The sequence below is a fragment of the Ranitomeya imitator genome, chromosome 8 (assembly GCF_032444005.1).
Source record: "Ranitomeya imitator isolate aRanImi1 chromosome 8, aRanImi1.pri, whole genome shotgun sequence".
Classification (NCBI taxonomy): Eukaryota; Metazoa; Chordata; class Amphibia; order Anura; family Dendrobatidae; genus Ranitomeya; species Ranitomeya imitator.
In genome coordinates, this window is record NC_091289.1 from 735,041 (window position 1) to 757,630 (window position 22,590).

Here is a 22,590-nt window from a genome sequence, read left to right on the forward strand (position 1 = left end):
CCAATAGAGGGAAAAAAGAAATCCTGACATCATTTTTTTTTCTTAGCTCTGTCTTCAGTCTTTTTTTTCCCCTAGACATTAGAGTGCTTCAGGACACAGCTGTGGACATGGATATTCAGGCTCTGTGCTCCTCAATGGATAATCTCGTTGTAAATGTACAAAAGATTCAAGATACTATTGATCAGAAATCGATGCTAGAACCAAGAATTCCGATTCCTGATTTGTTTTTTGGTGACAGAACTAAGTTCCTGAGCTTCAGAAATAATTGTAAGCTATTTTTGGCCTTGAAACCTCATTCTTCTGGTAATCCTATTCAACAGGTTTTGATTATTATTTCTTTTTTGCGCGGCGACCCACAGGACTGGGCGTTTTCTCTTGCACCAGGAGATTCTGCATTGAGTAATGTTGATGCATTTTTCCAGGCGCTGGGATTGCTTTACGATGAGCCTAATTCAGTGGATCAAGCTGAGAAAAATCTGCTGGCTTTATGCCAGGGTCAGGATGATGTAGAAGTATATTGTCAGAAATTTAGAAAATGGTCAGTACTCACTCTGTGGAATGAATCTGCACTAGCGGCTTTGTTCAGAAAGGGTCTCTCTGAAGCTCTTAAGGATGTAATGGTGGGATTTCCTATGCCTGCTGGTTTGAATGAGTCTATGTCCTTGGCCATTCAGATCGGTCGTCGCTTGCGCGAGCGTAAATCTGTGCACCATCTGGCGGTATTGTCTGAGAGTAAGCCTGAGCCTATGCAGTGCAACAGGACTATGACTAAAGTAGAACGGCACGAACACAGACGTCTGAACAGACTGTGTTTCTATTGTGGTGATTCTACTCATGCTATTTCTAATTGTCCTAAACGCACTAGGCGGTTCGATAGCTCTGCCGTTATTGGTACTATACAGTCCAAATTCCTTTTGTCCATTACCTTAATGTGCTCTTTGTCATCATATTCTGTCATGGCGTTTGTGGATTCAGGCGCTGCCCTGAATCTGATGGATTTGGATTATGCTAAACGTTGTGGATTTTTCTTGGAGCCTTTGCGGTGTCCTATTCCGTTGAGAGGAATTGATGCTACACCTCTGGCCAAGAATAAGCCTCAGTACTGGGCCCAGCTGACCATGTGCATGGCTCCTGCACATCAGGAAGTTATTCGCTTTTTGGTACTGCATAATTTGCATGATGTGGTCGTGTTGGGGTTGCCATGGCTACAAACCCATAATCCAGTATTGGATTGGAACTCTATGTCGGTAACCAGCTGGGGTTGTCAGGGAGTACATGGTGATGTTCCATTTTTGTCTATTTCGTCATCCATTCCTTCTGACATCCCAGAGTTCTTGTCGGACTTTCAGGATGTATTTGAAGAGTCCAAGTCTGATGCCCTTCCTCCGCATAGGAATTGTGATTGTGCTATCGATTTGATTCCTGGTAGTAAATTCCCTAAGGGTCGTTTATTTAATTTGTCCGTACCTGAACACACCGCTATGCGTAGTTATGTGAAGGAGTCCCTGGAGAAGGGACATATTCGCCCATCGTCGTCACCATTGGGAGCAGGGTTCTTTTTTGTAGCCAAGAAGGATGGTTCGCTAAGACCGTGTATTGATTACCGCCTTCTTAATAAGATCACTGTTAAGTTTCAGTATCCCTTGCCATTGATTTCTGACTTGTTTGCTCGGATTAAGGGGGCTAGTTGGTTTACTAAGATTGATCTTCGTGGTGCGTATAATCTGGTGAGAATCAGGCAGGGAGATGAATGGAAAACGGCATTTAATACGCCCGAGGGTCATTTTGAGTATCTGGTGATGCCGTTCGGACTTGCCAATGCTCCATCTGTTTTTCAGTCTTTTATGCATGACATTTTCCGTGAGTATCTGGATAAGTTCTTGATTGTTTACTTGGATGACATTTTGATCTTCTCAGATGATTGGGAGTCTCATGTAAAGCAAGTCAGAATGGTTTTCCAGGTACTGCGTGCTAATTCCTTGTTCGTGAAGGGATCAAAGTGTCTCTTCGGTGTGCAGAAAGTTTCATTTTTGGGGTTCATCTTTTCCCCTTCTACTATCGAGATGGATCCGGTTAAGGTTCAGGCCATCCAGGATTGGACTCAGCCGACATCTCTAAAAAGTTTGCAGAAATTCCTGGGCTTTGCTAATTTTTATCGTCGCTTCATCTGTAATTTTTCTAGCATTGCCAGACCATTGACCGATTTGACCAAGAAGGGTGCTGATTTGGTTAATTGGTCTTCTGCTGCCGTGGAAGCTTTTCAGGAGTTGAAGCGTCGTTTTTGCTGTGCCCCTGTGTTGTGTCAACCTGATGTTTCTCTTCCGTTCCAGGTCGAGGTTGATGCTTCTGAGATTGGTGCAGGGGCGGTTTTGTCACAGAGAGGTTCTGGTTGCTCAGTGTTCAAACCATGTGCTTTCTTTTCCAGGAAATTTTCTGCTGCTGAGCGTAATTATGATGTGGGCAACCGAGAGTTGCTGGCCATGAAGTGGGCATTCGAGGAGTGGCGTCATTGGCTTGAGGGTGCTAAGCATCGCGTGGTGGTTTTGACTGATCATAAGAACCTTACTTATCTTGAGTCTGCCAAGCGCTTGAATCCTAGACAGGCCCGTTGGTCGTTATTTTTTGCTCGTTTTGATTTTGTGATTTCATACCTTCCGGGCTCTAAAAATGTGAAGGCGGATGCTCTGTCTAGGAGTTTTGTGCCCGACTCTCCGGGGTTATCTGAGCCGGCGAGTATCCTCAAGGAAGGAGTCATTGTGTCTGCCATCTCCCCTGATTTGCGGAGAGTGTTGCAGAAATTTCAGGCTAATAAACCTGATCGTTGTCCGGCCGAGAAACTGTTCGTCCCTGATAGGTGGACTAGTAAAGTTATCTCTGAACTTCATTGTTCGGTGCTGGCCGGTCATCCAGGAATCTTTGGTACCAGGGAGTTGGTTGCTAGATCCTTCTGGTGGCCATCTCTGTCGCGGGATGTGCGTGCTTTTGTGCAGTCCTGTGGAATTTGTGCTAGGCCTAAGCCCTGCTGTTCACGTGCCAGTGGGTTGCTTTTGCCCTTGCCGGTCCCGAAGAGGCCTTGGACACATATTTCGATGGATTTCATTTCTGACCTTCCCGTTTCTCAAAAGATGTCTGTCATTTGGGTGGTCTGTGATCGCTTTTCTAAAATGGTCCATCTGGTGCCCTTGGTTAAATTGCCTTCCTCCTCTGATTTGGTGCCTTTGTTCTTCCAGCATGTGGTTCGTTTACATGGCATTCCTGAGAATATTGTTTCTGACAGAGGTTCCCAGTTTGTCTCGAGGTTCTGGCGAGCCTTTTGTGGTAGGATGGGCATTGACCTATCTTTTTCCTCGGCCTTCCATCCTCAGACTAATGGCCAGACCGAACGAACCAATCAGACCTTGGAAACATATCTGAGATGTTTTGTTTCCGCTGACCAGGATGATTGGGTGTCATTTTTGCCGTTGGCTGAGTTCGCCCTTAATAATCGGGCCAGCTCGGCTACCTTGGTCTCTCCATTTTTCTGCAATTCTGGGTTCCATCCTCGTTTCTCTTCAGGACAGGTTGAGTCTTCGGACTGTCCTGGTGTGGATTATGTGGTGGACAGGTTGCAGCAGATCTGGACTCAGGTAGTGGACAATTTGACCTTGTCCCAGGAGAAGGCTCAGCTTTTCGCTAATCGCAGACGCCGTGTGGGACCCCGACTTCGTGTTGGGGATCTGGTTTGGTTATCTTCTCGTCATATACCTATGAAGGTTTCCTCTCCTAAATTTAAACCTCGTTTTATTGGTCCGTATAGGATTTCTGAGATTCTCAATCCGGTGTCTTTTCGTCTGACCCTCCCAGACTCCTTTTCCATACATAATGTATTCCATAGGTCGTTGTTGAGGAGATACGTGGCACCTATGGTTCCATCTGTGGAGCCTCCTGCCCCTGTTTTGGTGGAGGGGGAATTGGAGTATATTGTGGAGAAGATTTTGGATTCTCGTGTCTCTAGACGGAAACTCCAGTATCTGGTCAAATGGAAGGGTTATGCTCAGGAAGATAATTCCTGGGTTTTTGCCTCTGATGTCCATGCCCCAGATCTTGTTCGTGCCTTTCATGTGGCTCATCCTGGTCGGCCTGGGGGTTCTGGTGAGGGTTCGGTGACCCCTCCTCAAGGGGGGGGTACTGTTGTGAATTCTGTGGCTGAGTTCACTTCTGTGGTCACAAGTGGTATTGCAGTCTCTGGGCTTCCTCCCTCAGGTGTTTTGGTGAGCTCGTTGGCTGCCTTGCTATTTAGCTCCACCTGAGTCTGTCTTCCTTGCTCCTTGTCAATGTTCCAGTGTTGGATCTGAGCTACTGCATCTTTCCTTGGGCCTGCTGCTCTGCTAGATAAGTGCTTCTAGTTTGTTTTCTGTTTTTTTCTGTCCAGCTTCTTATTATCTTTTGCTGGAAGCTCTGAGAAGCAAAGGGGTGCACCGCCGTGCTGTTAGTTCGGCACGGTGGGTCTTTTTTGCCCCTTTGCGTGGTTTTCGTTTTAGGGTTTTTTGTAGACTGCATAGTTCTCTTTGCTATCCTCGCTCTGTCTAGAATATCGGGCCTCACTTTGCTGAATCTATTTCATTCCTACGTTTGTCTTTTCATCTTGCTAACAGTCATTATATGTGGGGGCTGCCTATTCCTTTGGGGTATTTCTCTGAGGTAAGTCAGGCTTGTATTTCTATCTTCAGGCTAGTCAGCTCCTCAGGCAGTGCCGAGTTGCATAGGTAGTTGATAGGCGCAATCCACTGCTGCTTCCAGTTGTGTGAGGACAGTTCAGGTACTGCAGTCTACAGAGATTCCACGTCTCAGAGCTCGTCCTATTGTTTTGGGTTTTTGCCAGATCTCTGTATGTGCGCTGATTACTGCACGCTGTGTTGCCTGATTGCCAGCCATAACAATGTTCCTAGTCTACTGCTGCAGAACTGTCAGATGTTCCTAGTCTACTGCTGGGGAACCGTGAGATGTTCCTAGTCTACTACTGGAGAACCAACCAGTAAGATGTTCCTATTCTCTGATAGAACGGAGGTATTCCTAGTCTAATGCTGGGGAACTGAGAGATGTTCCTATTCTTCTGCTGAGGAACTGTGAGACTTAAAAATATCTTCATGAATTGTAACAATTTTTTTTTAACTCCGATGGTTGTACTTTCATCATTTGTGGTGTTAATTTTAAGCACTGTTTTAGTGGGTGCAGAAGCAAGGTCCAGAGTGGTATTACATGCCAAAGTAGCAGGTTCTTACTGTTCTTCTGCTGGGCAATAGACTAGTTACAGTCATTTAGTTCATATAACCAGTTAAAGCTTCCCATGTAAATAATTACTATGTGCCCGGCACCAAGAACATCTGGGCTTTTGTTTAGAAAGACAATTTTAAGACTCTTGTGTAATGGTTGCCAGTATAACATTGATGTTGTAGACCAGGAACAGCTTTTGGCTATATAGGGAACCATCATGGCTCACCAAGATATGGGTGTTGCGACAGGTCCTTGTGAGGACCCTACTTTCCTGACACATAATTAGAACATTTGCTATCATATAAGTCCCTGACCTAAGAACAGATGCCTTTACCAACAATTAGTCAAGAGTCTTCCAATGCACACAATAAGATCAGATCTTGGTCATGCAGGCTCTTTATGCATTTTGGTCCATGATTCAGAGAGTGATTTATCATAAATGACGCATGCACATCTCCCTTCATCTCCTCCTTCCTGTTCATGGTTGTCAGCAGTTGGCATCTCTTGGGACAATGTATTTATTGTCATAGCTGTAGAACTGGATGTGCATTTCTCTCCTTGCTGGTCTGCTCTTTGTCTAAACCTTTCCCACTTTGTCTTCCTTAGAGGGCTAGAGAACACTGGACCAAAGGTTTAGCGAGAGAGTGAACTATAAAGAGGTTGTGAGTCTTTAACCTTGAGCATAAACTGAATGTGACGCAGAGTTCAAGGGTTTCATTTTGACAAAGCTAGGGTAAACCTTCGAGTATTGGCCCAAAAATTACCAACCGTGCAGACATGAAATCTAGAGGACTCCATCAGGTACAAAGCGCTCCCCATTATACGCATCCTTCCTCTGGCATACATCATATTCCCCCGTAGGTAGAACTGCAGTTTTGGGGGTCACTTTATTTACACAAGATAAATGCACTCACATGTGGCCCATTGTCTGCAGCAGCATAAAACACTCTGACAAATGAATATGTAAAGGACACCACCTGCCTGTTGTCAGACTATTGATGGCTGCCCTGTCTCCACTGTCACCACCGATTTTCTGCTCCAACCACAGAGTTGTAATCTCGTCATTGAGCTTTTGCCCAGATGTCCCCTTCATAGTCAATTCTTGCTTCTAGAAAGACTTTTTTCACGTGTTGAGTTTTTATTGTTGCCGTCTTTGATGTGGAACCGATAGCAGCTCTAACTTTCTATTGTAGAGCCCTCACCTCACAACCGTACAGTGGCTAATGGGGTCTGCAGAGGGCTTATGTCTTGTACACTCGTGACACCAAGAAGCCACAAAGGCCACATCCACTCCGAAGCCATGGTGGATTCCCAGAAAAATCGCCATTCACATTTATGGCCCAGGAAACTGGCTGCCGGAAAGGAGTCTTCTCACATACCTGATCCTAGCTAGAGGATGCACAGTGTTCAGGATAAGCGAGTGCACCCCTGTATTATCAGTGCATTATATATAGTGCTCAGGATAAGTGAGTACACCCCTGTATTATCAGTACATTATATATACAGTGCTCAGGATAAGCGAGTACACCCCTGTATTATCAGTACATTATTTATACAGTGCTCAGGATAAGTGAGTGCACCCCTGTATTATCAGTACATTATATATACATTGCTCAGGATAAGTGAGTACACCCCTGTATTATCAGTACATTATTTATACTGTGCTCAGAATAAGTGAGTACACCCCTCTATTATCTGTACATTATATATACACTGCTCAGAATAAGGGAGTACATCCCTGTATTATCAGTACATTATATATACAGAGCTCAGGATAAGCGAGTACACCCCTGTATTATCAGTACATGATATACAGTGCTCAGCTTAAGTGAGTACACCCCTATATTATCAGTACAGAATATATACAGTGCTCAGTATAAGTGAGTACACCCCTCTATTATCAGTATATTATGTAAACAGTGCTCAGGGTCAGTGAGTACACACCTGTATTATCAGTACATTATTTATACTGTGCTCAGAATAAGTGAGTACACCCCTCTATTATCTGTACATTATATATAACTGCTCAGAATAAGGGAGTACATCCCTGTATTATCCGTACATTATATATACAGAGCTCAGGATAAGCGAGTGCACCCCTGTATTAGCAGTGCATTATATATACAGTGCTCAGCAGAAATGAATACACCCCCTGTATGATCAGTGCATTATATATACAGTGCTCAGCAGAAATGAATACACCCCCTGTATTATCAGTGCATTATATATACAGTGCTCAGCAGAAATGAATACACCCCCTGTATTATCAGTGCATTATATATACAGGGCTCAGGATAAGTGACTACACCCCTGTATTATCAGTACAGTATATATACAGTGCTTAGTATAAGTGAGTACACCCCCTGCATTATCAGTGCATTATAATAATAATAATTTTATTTATATAGCGCCAACATATTCTGCAGCGATTTACAGCGCTTTATTATATATATAGTGCTCAGCATGTGAGCCCACCCCTGTATTATCTTTACATTATATATACAGTGCTCAGCAGAAATGAATACACCCCCTGTATTAGAAGTACATTACATATACAGTGCTCAGCATAAGAGAGTACACCCCTGTATTATCAGTGCATTATATACACAGTGCTCAGCATAATTGAGTACACCCCTGTATTATCTTTACATTATATACACAGTGCGTAGCAGAAATAGTACACCCCTGTATTAGCAATACATTACATATATAGTGCTCAGCATAAGAGAATACACCCCTGCATTATCAGTATATATATATATATATATATATATATATATATATAGTATATATATACAGTGTTCAGCAGAAATGAGTACACCCCTGTATTATCAGTACATTATATATATATATATATATATATATATATATTGCTCAGGATAAGTGAGTACACCCATGTATTATCAGTACATTATATACAGTGCTCATGATAAGTGAGTATACCCCCGTATTATCAGTGCATTATATATACAGTACTCAGCATAAGAGAGTAGACCCTTGTATTATCAGTACATTGTATATGCAGTGCTCAGTATAAGTGAGTACACCCCTGTATTATCAGTGCATTATATATACAGTACTCAGCATAAGAGAGTAGACCCCTGTATTATCAGTACAGAATATACACAGTGCTCAGCATAAGTGAGTACACCCTTGCAATATCAGTACAATGTATATATACAGTGCTCAGCAGAAATGAGTACACCCTCTCTGAATCGTATGATTTTAATCATTATCTGACTGTACAATTTCCACTTTCTGATAATTCTTGGTTTCACAGAACATTTTCCCCCGTAACAGGACAAGGAGGTTATAATATAACTTATTACAGAATTTTCAGCTTTATTGCAATTATCTGATGAAGAAATGAGTACACCCCCATCAGTAACTCGTCCATCTAGTATTGTGTGTGACCACCATGATGTGTGAGGAGGCACTGAGTCTTCTCGGCCAAAATGGAACAAGGTGGCGACATATTACAGTGTCCATATTCCTACATCTCCATAACAAGCTCCGGAGCCTGGATGCCCGATGGAGATTGGTGACAACTTGTCCCCAGAGCTCAACATAGGGGTCCGGTTGTCAGAAGACACTTGGTCACTGAGTCACCGTCACCCATTCTTCTCCACAAATGCAACAGATGTGAGTTCGTATCATTGCCATGTGGAGAAGACGAGCTGTCCACCGAGGGTCAAAGTGATGGTCACTACAGAGCAGCACATCTGTGACTTCATGGGCCCATCAATGCTGTAATACAGGGGTGGGCAATTAATTTTCCCAAGGGACCACATGAGAGACCATAACAGCCTCCCTATATATACTGCATAAGCCCCACACAGCCTCTCTATATATACTGCATGAGCCCCACACAACCTCCTTAGATATACTGCATGAAAAAAGCCCAAAAATAAAGAGAACACTAAAATCTCACATCATAGATATCACTGAATGAAATATTCCAGTTATAAGTCTTTATTCATTGCATAGTGGAATGTGTTGAGAACAATAAAACCTAAAAATCATCAACGCAAATCACAACTAATATCCCACGGAGCTCTGGAGTTGGACTGATGCTCAAAATCAAAGTGGAAAATAAAGTTACAGGCTGATCCAACTTCAGTGGAAATGCCTCAAGACAAGGAAATGATGCTCAGTATTGTGTGTGGCCTCCTCGTGCCTGTATGACCTCCCTACAATGCCTGGGCATGCTCCTGATGAGGCGGCGGATGGTCTCCAGAGGGATCTCCTCCCAGACCTGGACTAAGGCATCTGCCAACTCTTGGACAGTCTGTGGTGCAACGTGACGTTGGTGTATGGCGTGAGACATGATGTCACAGATGTATTAAATCGAATTCAGGTCTGGGGAACGGGCGGGGCCAGTCCATAGCTTCAATGCCTTCATCTTGCAGGAACTGCTGACACACTCCAGCCACATGAGGTCTGGCATTGTCCTGCATTAGGAGGAACCTAGGGCCAGCCGCACCAGCATATGGTCTCACAAGAGGTCTGAGGATCTCATCTCAGTAGCTAATGGCAGTCGGGCTACCTCTGAAGAGCATATGGAGGGCTGTGTGGCCCTCCAAAGAAATGCCACCCCACATCATTACTGACCCACTGCCAAACCGGTCATGCTGAAGGATGTTTAAGGCAGATCGCTCTCCACGGCATCTCCAGACTCTGTCACGTCTGTCACATGTGGTCAGTGAGAACCTGCTTTCATCTGTGAAGAGCACAAGACACCAGTGACGAATTTGCCAATCCTGGTGTTCTGTGGCAAATGCTAAGCGTCCTGCACAGTGTTGGACTGTGAACACAACTCCCATCTATGGACGTCGTGCACTCAGACCATCCTCATGGAGTCGGTTTCTAACCATTTGTGTAGACATGCACATTTGTGGCCTGCTGGAGGTCATTTTGCAGGGCTCTGGCAGTGCTCCTCCTGTTCCTCTTTGCACAAAGGCTGAGGTAGCGGTCCTGCTGCTGGGTTGTTGCCCTCCTACGGCCCCCTCCACGTCTCCTGGTGTACTGGCCTGTCTCCTGGTAGCGCCTACAGCCCCTGGACACTACGCTGACAGACACAGCAAACCTTCTTTCCACAGCTCGCATTGATGTGCCATCCTGGATGAGCTGCACTACCTGAGCCACTTGTGTGGGTTGTAGAGTCCGTCTCATGCTACCACGAGTGTGAAAGCACAACCAACATTTAAAAGTGACCAAAACATCAGCCAGAAAGCATTGTACTGAGGTGTGGTCTGTGGTCCCCACCTGCAGAACCGCTCCTTTATTGAGGGTGTCTTGATAATTGCCAATAATTTCCATCTGTTGTCTATTCCATTTGCACAACACCATGTGAAATTGATTGTCAATCAGTGTTGTTCCTAAGTGGACAGTTTGATTTCACAGAAGATTGATTTATTTGGAGTTATATTCTGTTGTTTGTGTTGAGCAGTGTATATATGCTGCATGAGCCCCACACAGCCTTCCTATATATACTACATGAGCCCCACTGTCACTCCCATAGTCTCCTCATACCCACCCAAACATCCCATACACATGAAAAAAAAAAAGACCACCACATACTCACCTCGGTCCCGTTCCCCGGAGCTCTGCTTCTCTCCCTGCCTCTGGTGTGCTGACTCTCCGCAGTACGTCATTTAATCGTGTCAGCTGTTTCACATGCTGATTGCTGGTAGAAGTTGTCGGAGGCTCTTCCTCCACCTCTCTAGTCAGCGCAGATGGAGACAGAGAGCGGACGGGCACGGTGCGGCTCATGGATCTCTGGTCCGCGGGCCAGACTGAGACAGCCAGATTGCCGGATGTTGCCCGCGGGCCACGCTTTGCCCAGGTCTGCTGTAATATATCACCACCTTGTTCCTTCCAGGCCTAGAAGACTCGGTACCTCCTCACACATCATGGCGGTCACACACAATACTAGATAAAGAAGTAACTGAGGGGGGTGTACTAATTTTTGAATTACGGTATCTAATTTTGTAATGAGAATTATATTATAACCTTATTCTAATTCTTATGGGGAAAATGTTCTATGAAACTCAGAATTCTCCACATTTTGGAAACAGTTCTGGTTTTCAGTGGGACATTGATTAAAATGTTACTTCAGAAAGAGGGTGTACTGATTTCTGCTGAGCACTGTAGTTGTGGGTACAGACACTACTCACATACATGAAGCTCAGTACAGGACCCTGATGCAGGTATGGACCCTGAACCCACATACATGAGGTTCCATGGAGGACTTTCTACGCTCTCACGGTCACACGTGACATCTTTCTTTCCCAGCACTTGCAGTATTATTTCCATCTCACTTGCAGGGATCGGAGGAAGATTTGCTTGACATTTGTTCCAGCTGGTGGGGAAGAAGAGTCCTACGTGTGAAGGACACTCTTGTCATGTCTGTCTCGTAACTCCTCTGTCCGGAGACGTCTTCTGTCGTGGTGTCTCCAGTCCGCTCTGTCCGTGTTATTACTGTCTGCTTCCATCAATGGTTCCAGCTGGTTCCCACAATTATTCCTTTAGTAGAGTGAAGCCTGCGTGTTTGTTCACATCTAGGGCACAAATAAGATTTTACCATTCAGTTTGTCATCAGATCTTTTCCATCCCGTGTATGTCGGGAAAGGAGAGAATGAAAGCAGATATCCAGAGAATGCTTAACAGCTTGTGTGCTCGGAAGACATTGGATCCATTACTGAATGTGATCATTGCGGAATGTGCAGTGATCGTTACGGAATGTGCAGTGATCGTTACTGTATGTGCAGTGATCGTTACGGAATGTGCAGTGAGCGTTACTGTATGTGCAGTGAGCGTTACTGTATGTGCAGTGAGCGTTACTGTATGTGCAGTGAGCGTTACTGTATGTGCAGTGAGCGTTACGGAATGTGCAGTGATCGTTACGGAATGTGCAGTGATCGTTACGGAATGTGCAGTGATCGTTACGGAATGTGCAGTGATCGTTACGGAATGTGCAGTGATCGTTACGGAATGTGCAGTGATCGTTACTGTATGTGCAGTGATCGTTACTGTATGTGCAGTGAGCGTTACTGTATGTGCAGTGAGCGTTACTGTATGTGCAGTGAGCGTTACTGTATGTGCAGTGAGCGTTACTGTATGTGCAGTGATCGTTACGGAATGTGCAGTGATCGTTACGGAATGTGCAGTGATCGTTACGGAATGTGCAGTGATCGTTACGGAATGTGCAGTGATCGTTACGGAATGTGCAGTGATCGTTACGGAATGTGAAGTGATCGTTACTGTATGTGAAGTGATCGTTACTGTATGTGCAGTGATCGTTACGGAATGTGCAGCGATCGTTACGGAATGTGCAGCGATCGTTACGGAATGTGCAGTGATCATTGCTGAATGTGCAGTGATCGTTACGGAATGTGCAGTGATCGTTACGGAATGTGCAGTGATCGTTACGGAATGTGCAGTGATCGTTACGGAATGTGCAGTGATCGTTACGGAATGTGAAGTGATCGTTACTGTATGTGCAGTGATCGTTACGGAATGTGCAGTGATCGTTACTGTATGTGCAGTGATCGTTACGGAATGTGCAGTGATCGTTACGGAATGTGCAGTGATCGTTACGGAATGTGCAGTGATCATTATTGTATGTGCAGTGATCGTTACGGAATGTGCAGTGATCGTTACTGTATGTGCAGTGATCGTTACTGTATGTGCAGTGATCGTTACTGTATGTGCAGTGAGCGTTACTGTATGTGCAGTGAGCGTTACTGTATGTGCAGTGAGCGTTACGGAATGTGCAGTGATCGTTACGGAATGTGCAGTGATCGTTACGGAATGTGCAGTGATCGTTACTGTATGTGCAGTGAGCGTTACTGTATGTGCAGTGAGCGTTACTGTATGTGCAGTGATCGTTACGGAATGTGCAGTGATCGTTACGGAATGTGCAGTGATCGTTACGGAATGTGCAGTGATCGTTACGGAATGTGCAGTGATCGTTACGGAATGTGAAGTGATCGTTACTGTATGTGCAGTGATCGTTACGGAATGTGCAGTGATCGTTACGGAATGTGCAGTGATCGTTACGGAATGTGCAGTGATCGTTACGGAATGTGCAGTGATCGTTGCTGAATGTGCAGTGATCGTTACGGAATGTGCAGTGATCGTTACGGAATGTGCAGTGATCGTTACGGAATGTGCAGTGATCGTTACGGAATGTGCAGTGATCGTTATTGTATGTGCAGTGATCGTTACGGAATGTGCAGTGATCGTTACGGAATGTGCAGTGATCGTTACTGTATGTGCAGTGATCGTTACGGAATGTGAAGTGACCGTTACGGAATGTGCAGTGATCGTTACGGAATGTGCAGTGATCGTTACGGAATGTGAAGTGATCGTTACGGAATGAGCAGTGATCGTTACGGAATGTGCAGTGATCGTTACGGAATGTGCAGTGATCGTTACTGTATGTGCAGTGATCGTTACTGTATGTGCAGTGATCGTTACTGTATGTGCAGTGATCGTTACGGAATGTGCAGTGATCGTTACGGAATGTGCAGTGATCGTTACTGTATGTGCAGTGATCGTTACTGTATGTGCAGTGATCGTTACTGTATGTGCAGTGAGCGTTACTGTATGTGCAGTGAGCGTTACTGTATGTGCAGTGAGCGTTACTGTATGTGCAGTGAGCGTTACTGTATGTGCAGTGAGCGTTACGGAATGTGCAGTGATCGTTACTGTATGTGCAGTGATCGTTACTGTATGTGCAGTGATCGTTACTGTATGTGCAGTGAGCGTTACTGTATGTGCAGTGAGCGTTACTGTATGTGCAGTGAGCGTTACTGTATGTGCAGTGAGCGTTACGGAATGTGCAGTGATCGTTACTGTATGTGCAGTGATCGTTACGGAATGTGCAGTGATCGTTACGGAATGTGCAGTGATCGTTACGGAATGTGCAGTGATCGTTACGGAATGTGCAGTGATCGTTGCTGAATGTGCAGTGATCGTTACGGAATGTGCAGTGATCGTTACGGAATGTGCAGTGATCGTTACGGAATGTGCAGTGATCGTTACGGAATGTGCAGTGATCGTTATTGTATGTGCAGTGATCGTTACGGAATGTGCAGTGATCGTTACGGAATGTGCAGTGATCGTTACTGTATGTGCAGTGATCGTTACGGAATGTGAAGTGACCGTTACGGAATGTGCAGTGATCGTTACGGAATGTGCAGTGATCGTTACGGAATGAGCAGTGATCGTTACGGAATGTGCAGTGATCGTTACGGAATGTGCAGTGATCGTTACTGTATGTGCAGTGATCGTTACTGTATGTGCAGTGATCGTTACTGTATGTGCAGTGATCGTTACGGAATGTGCAGTGATCGTTACGGAATGTGCAGTGATCATTACTGTATGTGCAGTGATTGTTACGGAATGTGAAGTGATCGTTACGGAATGTGCAGTGATCATTACTGTATGTGCAGTGATCGTTACGGAATGTGAAGTGATCGTTACGGAATGTGCAGTGACCGTTACTGTATGTGCAGTGATCGTTACGGAATGTGCAGTGATCGTTACGGAATGTGAAGTGATCGTTACGGAATGTGCAGTGATCGTTACGGAATGTGCAGTGATCGTTACGGAATGTGCAGTGATCGTTACGGAATGTGCAGTGATCGTTACGGAATGTGCAGTGATCGTTACGGAATGTGAAGTGATCGTTACGGAATGTGAAGTGATCGGAATGTGCAGTGATCGTTACGGAATGTGCAGTGATCGTTACGGAATGTGCAGTGATCGTTACTGTATGTGCAGTGATCATTACTGCATGTGCAGTGATCGTTACGGAATGTGAAGTGATCGTTACGGAATGTGCAGTGATCATTACTGTATGTGCAGTGATCGTTACGGAATGTGAAGTGATCGTTACGGAATGTGCAGTGATCGTTACGGAATGTGCAGTGATCGTTACGGAATGTGCAGTGATCGTTACGGAATGTGCAGTGATCGTTACTGTATGTGCAGTGATCGTTACGGAATGTGAAGTGATCGTTACGGAATGTGCAGTGATCATTACTGTATGTGCAGTGATCGTTACGGAATGTGAAGTGATCGTTACGGAATGTGCAGTGATCGTTACGGAATGTGAAGTGATCGTTACGGAATGTGCAGTGATCATTACTGTATGTGCAGTGATCGGAATGTGCAGTGATCGTTACGGAATGTGCAGTGATCGTTACGGAATGTGCAGTGATCATTACTGTATGTGCAGTGATCGTTACGGAATGTGAAGTGATCGTTACGGAATGTGCAGTGATCATTACTGTATGTGCAGTGATCGTTACGGAATGTGAAGTGATCGTTACGGAATGTGCAGTGATCGTTACGGAATGTGAAGTGATCGTTACGGAATGTGCAGTGATCGTTACGGAATGTGCAGTGATCGTTACAGAATGTGCAGTGATCGTTACGGAATGTGCAGTGATCATTACTGTATGTGCAGTGATCGGAATGTGCAGTGATCGTTACGGAATGTGCAGTGATCGTTACTGTATGTGCAGTGATCGTTACTGTATGTGCACTGATCATTACTGTATGTGCAGTGATCATTACTGTATGTGCAGTGATCGTTACGGAATGTGAAGTGATCGTTACGGAATGTGCAGTGATCATTACTGTATGTGCAGTGATCGTTACGGAATGTGCAGTGATCGTTACGGAATGTGCAGTGATCGTTACGGAATGTGAAGTGATCGTTACGGAATGTGAAGTGATCGTTACGGAATGTGCAGTGATCGTTACGGAATGTGCAGTGATCGTTACGGAATGTGAAGTGATCGTTACGGAATGTGCAGTGATCATTACTGTATGTGCAGTGATCGGAATGTGCAGTGATCGTTACGGAATGTGCAGTGATCGTTACGGAATGTGCAATGATCGTTACGGAATGTGAAGTGATCGTTACGGAATGTGCAGTGATCGTTACGGAATGTGCAGTGATCGTTACGGAATGTGCAGTGATCATTACTGTATGTGCAGTGATCGAAATGTGCAGTGATCGTTACGGAATGTGCAGTGATCGTTACGGAATGTGCAGTGATCGTTACGGAATGTGCAGTGATCGTTACGGAATGTGAAGTGATCGTTACGGAATGTGCAGTGATCGTTACTGTATGTGCAGTGATCGTTACGGAATGTGAAGTGATCGTTACGGAATGTGCAGTGATCATTACTGTATGTGCAGTGATCGTTACGGAATGTGAAGTGATCGTTACGGAATGTGCAGTGATCGTTACGGAATGTGAAGTGATCGTTACGGAATGTGCAGTGATCGTTACGGAATGTGCAGTGATCGTTACGGAATGTGCAGTGATCGTTACGGAATGTGAAGTGATCGTTACGGAATGTGCAGTGATCATTACTGTATGTGCAGTGATCGGAATGTGCAGTGATCGTTACGGAATGTGCAGTGATCGTTACGGAATGTGCAGTGATCGTTACGGAATGTGAAGTGATCGTTACGGAATGTGCAGTGATCGTTACGGAATGTGCAGTGATCGTTACGGAATGTGCAGTGATCATTACTGTATGTGCAGTGATCGAAATGTGCAGTGATCGTTACGGAATGTGCAGTGATCGTTACGGAATGTGCAGTGATCGTTACGGAATGTGCAGTGATCGTTACGGAATGTGAAGTGATCGTTACGGAATGTGCAGTGATCGTTACTGTATGTGCAGTGATCGTTACGGAATGTGAAGTGATCGTTACGGAATGTGCAGTGATCATTACTGTATGTGCAGTGATCGTTACGGAATGTGAAGTGATCGTTACGGAATGTGCAGTGATCGTTACGGAATGTGAAGTGATCGTTACGGAATGTGCAGTGATCGTTACGGAATGTGCAGTGATCGTTACGGAATGTGAAGTGATCGTTACGGAATGTGCAGTGATCGTTACTGTATGTGCAGTGATCGGAATGTGCAGTGATCGTTACGGAATGTGCAGTGATCGTTACGGAATGTGCAGTGATCGTTACGGAATGTGAAGTGATCGTTACGGAATGTGCAGTGATCGTTACGGAATGTGCAGTGATCGTTACAGAATGTGCAGTGATCATTACTGTATGTGCAGTGATCGGAATGTGCAGTGATCGTTACGGAATGTGCAGTGATCGTTACGGAATGTGCAGTGATCGTTACGGAATGTGCAGTGATCGTTACGGAATGTGAAGTGATCGTTACGGAATGTGAAGTGATCGTTACGGAATGTGCAGTGATCGTTACGGAATGTGCAGTGATCGTTACGGAATGTGCAGTGATCGTTACTGTATGTGCAGTGATCGTTACTGTATGTGCAGTGATCGTTACGGAATGTGAAGTGATCGTTACGGAATGTGCAGTGATCATTACTGTATGTGCAGTGATCGTTACGGAATGTGCAGTGATCGTTACGGAATGTGCAGTGATCGTTACTGTATGTGCAGTGATCATTACTGTATGTGCAGTGATCGTTACGGAATGTGAAGTGATCGTTACGGAATGTGCAGTGATCATTACTGTATGTGCAGTGATCGTTACGGAATGTGAAGTGATCGTTATGGAATGTGCAGTGATCGTTACGGAATGTGAAGTGATCGTTACGGAATGTGCAGTGATCGTTACGGAATGTGCAGTGATCGTTACGGAATGTGCAGTGATCGTTACGGAATGTGCAGTGATCGTTAATGAATGTGCAGTGATCGTTACTGTATGTGCAGTGATCATTACTGTATGTGCAGTGATCGTTACGGAATGTGAAGTGATCGTTACGGAATGTGCAGTGATCATTACTGTATGTGCAGTGATCGTTACGGAATGTGAAGTGATCGTTACGGAATGTGCAGTGATCGTTACGGAATGTGAAGTGATCGTTACGGAATGTGCAGTGATCGTTACGGAATGTGCAGTGATCGTTACCAAATGTGCAGTGGTCGTTACCAAATGTGCAGTGATCCTTCGCGAATGTGCAGTGATTTATTATTATTAGACATTTTTATAGCGCTATTTTTCCATGGCGCTTTACATGTGAAAAGGCATACATAGACAAGTACAATAAACATGAGCAAAAACAAGGCACACAGGTACAGTACAGGAAAAGAGAGGGCTCACAGTCTACAGGGGATGGGTGAGGATACACTAGGAGAGGGTACAGCTGGTTGTGCGGCGGTTCAGTAAGTTCAGGATCACTGCAGGTTCTAGGCTTCTCGGAAGAGGTGAGTCTTCAGGTTCCTTTTGAAGGTTTCCGTGGTAGGCGAGAGTCTGATGTGTTGGGGTAGAGTTCCAGAATATGGGGGAAGCACGGGAGAAGTCTTGTATGCGATTGTGGGAAGAGGAGATGAGAGGGGAGTAAAGGAGGAGATTTTGAGAGGATCGAAGGTTGCGTGTAGGTAAGTACCGGGAGACCATGTCGCAGATGTATGGAGGAGACAGTCTGCGGATGGCTTTGTATGTCATAGTTAGGGTTTTGAACTGTAGCCTCTGGACAATAGGAAGCCAGTGAAGGGCATGACATAGGGGAGAGGCTGAGGAATAGGGGAGACAGGTGGATTAGTCGGGCAGCAGAGTGTAGGATGGAGTGCTAGAGGGGAGGCCAGAGAGTAGGAGGTTGCAGTAGTCGAGGCTGGAGTTGATAAGGGCATGCACTAGTGTTTGTGGTTTTGTGGTCAAGGAATGAGCGGATCCAGGAAATATTTTTGAGTTTGAGACAGCAGGAGGAGGCCAGGGCTCCTTACTAAATCAGCATTGAATCATTACTGAATCATTACTACGGATCATTATTGAATGTGCAGTGATCATTACGGAATGCGCAGTGATAATTACCAAATGTGGCGTGATCATTAGCAAATGTGGCGTGATCATTAGCAAATGTGGCGTGATCATTAGCAAATGTGGCGTGATCATTAGCGAATGTGCAGTGATCATTAGCCAATGTGCGGTGATAATTACCAAATGTGGCGTGATCATTAGCGAATGTGCAGTGATCATTAGCCAATGTGCGGTGATAATTACCAAATGTGGTGTGATCATTAGCGAATGTGGCGTGATCATTAGTGAATGTGCGGTGATCATTAGCCAATGTGGCGTGATCATTACTGAATGTGGTGTGATCATTAGCAAATGTGACGTGATCATTACCGAATGTGACGTGATCACTACCGAATGTGATCACTACCGAATGTGATATGATCACTACCGAATGTGCGGTGATAATTACTGAATGTGATGTGATCATTACCGAATGTGATGTGATCATTGCTGAATATGACGTGATCATTACCGAATGTGACGTGATCATTACCGAATGTGATATGATCACTACCGAATGTGCGGTGATAATTACTGAATGTGACGTGATCATTACCAAATGTGCGGTGATAATTACTGAATGTGATGTGATTATTACTGAATGTGCAGTGATCATTACCGAATGTGCCGTGATCATTACTGAACGTTCCGTGATCATTACTGAATGTGTTGTGATCATGCTGGGTGCATCTGTCCATCACCAATATCACAATGGGTGTACAGCAGATCTGGTAGATTGTGCCTTCACAATTTCCACGGCAGAAAGGATTTGGTTCCTAAAGCAATTAATTCTCTAGAGTACTCAATCATTTTAGGAATCCACAGTTGCTCTCGGGAATATTGGGCCTATACTCAAGCGTTTACCTTTTGTGCATGAGAAAATCAGAAAACGCTTGTAGCCATTCTCCAGGGCTTTGAGTGTAGTGTGCTGGAGTCGCTGTGTGCCGGTGTCCTCTGTCTTGTACCAGTGACCTTCTATACATTGTGGCATGTGTTTGTCCACGTGTGCCCGCTATACATTTCTCATCTGCTTTGATATGTCTTTGCTGCCGTGTCTGCTGAGGTTCCCTGAAAGAGATCACTAGTCCTCAATGAGCAGCGGGTGAATCGCTCTGGACAAAAAGACATGAAAATGTCTGCTAGGGTCAGTCCAAAAAAGCCCTGTGGCCTGTGACATTGTTATCTAGCCGGTCTTTGGTACCCAGCGGAAAATATTATTTTTGGCAGAATATTTACAAAAGCCTGAGAGGTCCCTGGGATCCCTGCTGAAAATGAAGGCTGGCTGACGAGGGAGGTTGCTCCAAGCTTTCATGATCTCTGCAGGAAACCAATGGCAAACATGAAGCCTTTCTTCCCATCTCTGTTCTGTCCTTATCTGACAGTGCCAGTGTTTGTCGCGTTTCTCTAGTCTGCTGTGTTACATCATTATTGTAAACCTTCATTTAGGGTCCTTATCACCCGACCCTTGATAAAGAGCTGGGGGTCATCTGTTTACTAAGGGTTGCTGTCGAATCTGATGCTTTTTCCTTTATGTACCGGAGTGAAGCACAGAACACTGAGCTGCCTGAAGAAAGTCAACTTTTCATCTTCTGCTCCCAACCAAAACATGCTTCTCTTTAGTGAACAAACCAGTCATGCTTTTTGTTGTAAGTTTGAATCTATTTGTCCACATGTTGTTTCACCCTCTTCTTTGCCTCCTTGCACAGATCCGCGTCGTGAAGGCATTCCGTAGCTCTCTCTATGAAGGTTTAGAAAAACCGGACTCTCGAACTTCCATTCACAATTTCATGACCCATCCAGAATTTAAGATAGAAGATTCTGAGCCACATTTCCCTCTAATCGATGACACAGAACTGGGTGAAGACCCTGCCCTGAAGCAAAACTCCAGCCAGCCTCCCTCTCCCAACAAAAACAACAATGCAGTTGACAGTGGGATCAATCTGACCACGGAGACCAGCAAATCAGCTACCTCTTCCAGCCCTGGGAGTCCGATCCACAGCTTGGAAACCTCCCTTTAGCTGGACAGGGCAGTGCGACAGCAAAATAAAAATACAGAAATCATAAAAGCAATCAATACTTGTGTCTGTCTGAAAGAAGAGGTGACACAGCTCGGTGTCCGGACGGCACTAGGAAAGAAAACGTGGCCGATTTCTACAAAAGCCGCATGTTGCTCCCTCCTGAGTACAACGCTAACCAGCCATGTCCTGCATGAATGTCCACCTACAACCCCGGCTCTTGTTTTTTACCTTACGTTTGTGGAGGTTTCCATGCAAGGGGCAGACTTGAGAAACAAGCATTTCCCTGGTGTCCAGTATTGACCTCGTACACACACAGGAGCCACCAGCTCGGTAGGCCTGAAGCTCGGGATCCAATACACTGGAGCACTCTTTAGCTTCCTTCTTGAAGATGGAAACGTCAGCTCACACAGTGGCTTTACCCCGATAATGAAGGAACATATATGAAGGCTTTCTGCAGGCGGTAGACGTGTGGAGATACTTATAGAAACCCACTCCCGTTAGTCTAACGAGAGATGTGAACACGTGTAGACAGGTGCTGGAGCTGCACAACACTCACAAACTCATTGTTACTCTCACAGAAACCTTTGTACAATCCCTTTATGCATGTGACAAGGGTTATTCCCTAAAATATGAGGTTAAAAAGAAAAAACTACCAAAAAAAAAGATAATATAGTTATTGCAAGTAGGGTGCACGAACAGGTATGTGTCTTTGTGTCTAGCACTTGTAGTGGATGACATGCACAACGCGTGACTCACGTGGACATCCACACAACGCGTAACTCACATGGACATCCACACAACGCGTGACTCACGTGGACATCCACACAACGCGTGACTCACGTGGACATCCACACAATGCACACTTTCCTTGGACAGATCACATTGCTAAAACTTGAAGTGCAATGTAGCTGGGACTTGTCCTTCATGGGACCAGGCGAAGTCCACGTCTACATGGATTGTCTGCCATTCTCACGGCTTGCCTCACGGCAGAGCAATCCCTATACGGTAAAGTGGCAGGTTGTGTTCCCCGATGTGGGGGGATAATAGCAATAATTCCCTTTGTGCTTCTCTCCTGCTTTATCTTCATCTTCACGTTTTGTTTTGCTATTTACATCATGAAAGATGAATGTAATCTGTTTACAAGCTCGATCATGTTGACCGGTCCGAAAGAAATGTGTCTGACGGTTCCACAGAAAGTCTTGGTCGCAGAGCGCGTTATCAGGCAATAAATGCTGCTTGTTTTAGCAATTCTGGTTCTGCATATACAGTGCATAGAGAAATGCTCATGTGCAATAATCACCCAAACTTGGCATGCCTTAACCCTGATTATTCCTGGCCGCCCGGTATGTCAGGTAGTGGTCACCGAGTGTCAGGCGCCCCACCCACATTTAGTGATGCCACTGTCAGACTAGTTTGCCACAATCAGCAGTGATACAACTCCATCAATTACATTACAGGTACAAATAACACAGAACAGGTCACCTTCATGAACAAATGTACC

General features: G+C 45.0%; 1 protein-coding gene across 6 annotated transcripts in view; it reads left to right on the forward strand.

Annotated features, from left to right (window-relative positions):
* ATP2B2 (ATPase plasma membrane Ca2+ transporting 2) overlaps positions 1-22,335 on the forward strand; it is a 278,639-nt gene extending 256,304 nt beyond the window's left edge. For 3 of the 6 annotated variants that reach the window (XM_069735953.1, XM_069735954.1, XM_069735955.1), the window contains 2 exons: positions 5,860-5,912; positions 20,778-21,726. In XM_069735953.1, coding sequence (XP_069592054.1) covers positions 5,860-5,867 — 8 coding nt within the window. In that variant the 3' untranslated portion in view covers positions 5,868-5,912; positions 20,778-21,726. Of the gene's footprint in view, positions 1-5,859; positions 5,913-20,777 lie in introns of all 6 variants that reach the window. The other 3 variants (XM_069735950.1, XM_069735951.1, XM_069735952.1) reach the window with 1 other exon arrangement.
* The last annotated feature ends 255 nt before the right edge of the window (positions 22,336-22,590 follow it).